At 37.1% G+C, this 2,572-nt stretch overlaps 1 protein-coding gene across 1 annotated transcript; it reads left to right on the top strand.

Moving 5' to 3' along the window:
* Positions 1–1,052: 1,052 nt before the first annotated feature.
* LOC115457069 (olfactory receptor 1019-like) lies at positions 1,053–1,994 on the top strand. Its single transcript, XM_030186493.1, has one exon. It carries the CDS (start codon positions 1,053–1,055, stop codon positions 1,992–1,994), a length of 942 nt encoding a protein of 313 aa, XP_030042353.1.
* Positions 1,995–2,572: the final 578 nt, after the last annotated feature.

Raw genomic sequence — 2,572 nt, 5'->3', positions numbered from 1 at the left:
TTTCTTTAGGGAAAAGTCCGTTTTGTAGCATGAAGTTTACGTGGTTAGTTAGGTCTATTATGAATTGTTGAGGAGCTGATTTCATGAGGTTGTTTGGGCATATGTCTAGCTTGCAGTGGGATTTGGCAAATCTTTTAAGTGTTTCAGAGATGAGGTCTTCTGATAGTAGTTCAAATTCGGTCCAAATTCTGACTGCTGGGTATGTTCCGTCTTCTGGGTCTAGACAATCTAGGAGTGTGGCGTATTCAATTGGGCTGGCGGGTATTTTAAGACGTAGTTGTATAATTTTCTCCTTGAAGTATTTCGCAAGGTTGTCAACATCTGGTATGTCTTTGCTGTTGTTTGTAACTGGTGTGGTGTCTAACAGTTTGTTCACAAGGTAGAAGAGTTTATGTTTGACTTTGTAGTTTGGTCCTATTATTGTTTTGTAATGTAGTCTTTTAGTCTGCTTTATGGTATATTTGTATTTCCCCCAGAGTAGTTTCCAGGCATTTAGTGTTTGTTCATCTCTCTTTTTGTTCCAGACGCGTTCTAGTTTCCTGACTTGTGTTTTAAGTTTTTTCACCTCAAATCTCTTGCCAACTATAGTTGATATGGGTAAGAAGAGGTAGAAACACATGTAAAAATTAAATGGATGTTAGAAAGTAGATGATTTTAAACCAATTGCACTGCACCAATAGACTTTGAAGTAAACTAGATGAGTGTTTTCCTTTGTTTAAACCTCTGATAGCTACATGTACCTTATAAGAACATAAGAATAGCCATACTGGTTCAGACCAATGGTCCATCTAGCCCAGTATCCTGCTTCCAACAGTGGTCAATCCAGGTAACAAGAATCTGGCAGAATCCCAAATAGTAGGAACATTCTAACCTCAAAGAGTAACAACATTCCAGAATCCCAAAGAATAGCAAGATTCCATGCAGAATCTCAAAGAGTAGCAAGATTGTACCTAGCAGAAACTCAAAGAATAGCATTATGGGATCCCATGTATATTGCAATATAGGTATTATTCATTCAGCTGCAAATTTTCTCTTTTTTTATAAAACAGATCATGAACACGGAAACCAGAAAGGGAGACAATAAGACATCAGCCACAGGATTCATCATTCTGGGATTCTTTAACCAAACTCAACACCGTGTCTTCATTTACACAATAGTTGTACCAGCCTACGTCATCTCTATGCTGGGAAATATTGGCTTCTTAATATTAATGTTCTCTGACCACCATCTCCACAAACCCATGTACTTCTTCCTCAGCAACTTGTCCTTTCTAGATATTTGGAACACCACAGTCACTGTCTCTACGTTGCTACAAAGCCTTTTAAAGGGGAAGACCTTTATTTCATTTCCTTCATGTATGACACAGCTTTACCTGTTCATAACTGCTTTAAGTACAGAATTCTGGCTTCTCACAGTCATGGCTTATGATCGTTTTGCAGCAATATGTAAACCTCTACATTACCCACTCCTCATGAACAAAAAGAATTGTGTTTTACTTGTAGCTTCTTCCTGGATAATCAGCATTGTTGATACGATTGCTGTAGTAGATGTTATATCCCATTACTCTTTCTGTGGCTCCAATGAGATTAACCATTTCTTCTGTGACCCCAATGCACTGCTAAAACTCTCCTGCAGTGATACTCAGAACTTTGAAATACTAGCACTTTCTGAAGGGGTTTTTATGGCCATTGCCCCGTTTCTATTAACCCTGTTATCCTACATATTTATCATTGTAGCCATCCTGAACATCTGTTCTTCTGAAGGGAAAAACAAAGCCTTCTCTACCTGCTCCTCCCACTTAACCATTGTTTTTATTTTCTATGGCACTGTAACAGTCGTCTACATGAGCCCAAGCTCAATGTTTTCACCTGAAGAAGAAAAAATGTTTGCCCTTCTGTACACGGTGTTCATTCCCATGCTAAACCCCTTAATTTATAGCATGAGAAATAAAGAAGTAAAAAATGCCCTAAGAAATCTCATCTTTAGAAAATAACATATTAAGAACTTTGAAATACTTTCACTTTCTGAAAGAGTTTTCATGGCTGTAATCCCTTTTCTATTAACCCTGTTATCCTACATATTTATCATTGTAGCCATCCTGAAAATCCGTTCTTCTGAAGGGAGAAAGAAGGCCTACTCTACTTGCTCCTCCCACTTAACCATTGTTCTTATTTTCTATGGCACTGTAACAGTCGTCTATATGAGCCCAAGCTCAATGTTTACACCAGAGCAAGATAAAATGTTTGCCCTTCTGTACACGGTACTTATTCCTATGCTAAACCCGTTAATTTATAGCATGAGAAATAAAGAAGTAAAAAATGCCCTGAGAAATCTCATCTTTAGAAAATAACATTAAAGGAAAGAAGACGTTATCACTGTCGTCTGAAAATTCAACAGCAATTAAGTATTTTTTCTTTTCATGGCTATTCCTGTTACTCAGTAAAAACAGTTACAAAGTTTATAAAATTCTAGGTTTTCTTTGTATCATTTCTTGTTTGTCTGTCTGTTAGTTTGTTTGGTGGTTGTTTTTGTTATTTTAATCATTGAGCAAGATGAGGGCAGATCAATACT

Source organism: Microcaecilia unicolor, chromosome 14 (genome assembly GCF_901765095.1).
Source record: "Microcaecilia unicolor chromosome 14, aMicUni1.1, whole genome shotgun sequence".
NCBI classification, from domain to species: domain Eukaryota; kingdom Metazoa; phylum Chordata; class Amphibia; order Gymnophiona; family Siphonopidae; genus Microcaecilia; species Microcaecilia unicolor.
The sequence above is the reverse complement of the archived record's forward strand: the minus strand, read 5'-3'. Positions and strand labels throughout refer to the sequence as shown.

Bases quoted from the DNA above. Each gene is read 5' to 3' on its own strand.
- LOC115457069 (XM_030186493.1), top strand. From the start codon at position 1,053: ATGAACACGGAAACCAGAAAGGGAGACAATAAGACATCAGCCACAGGA.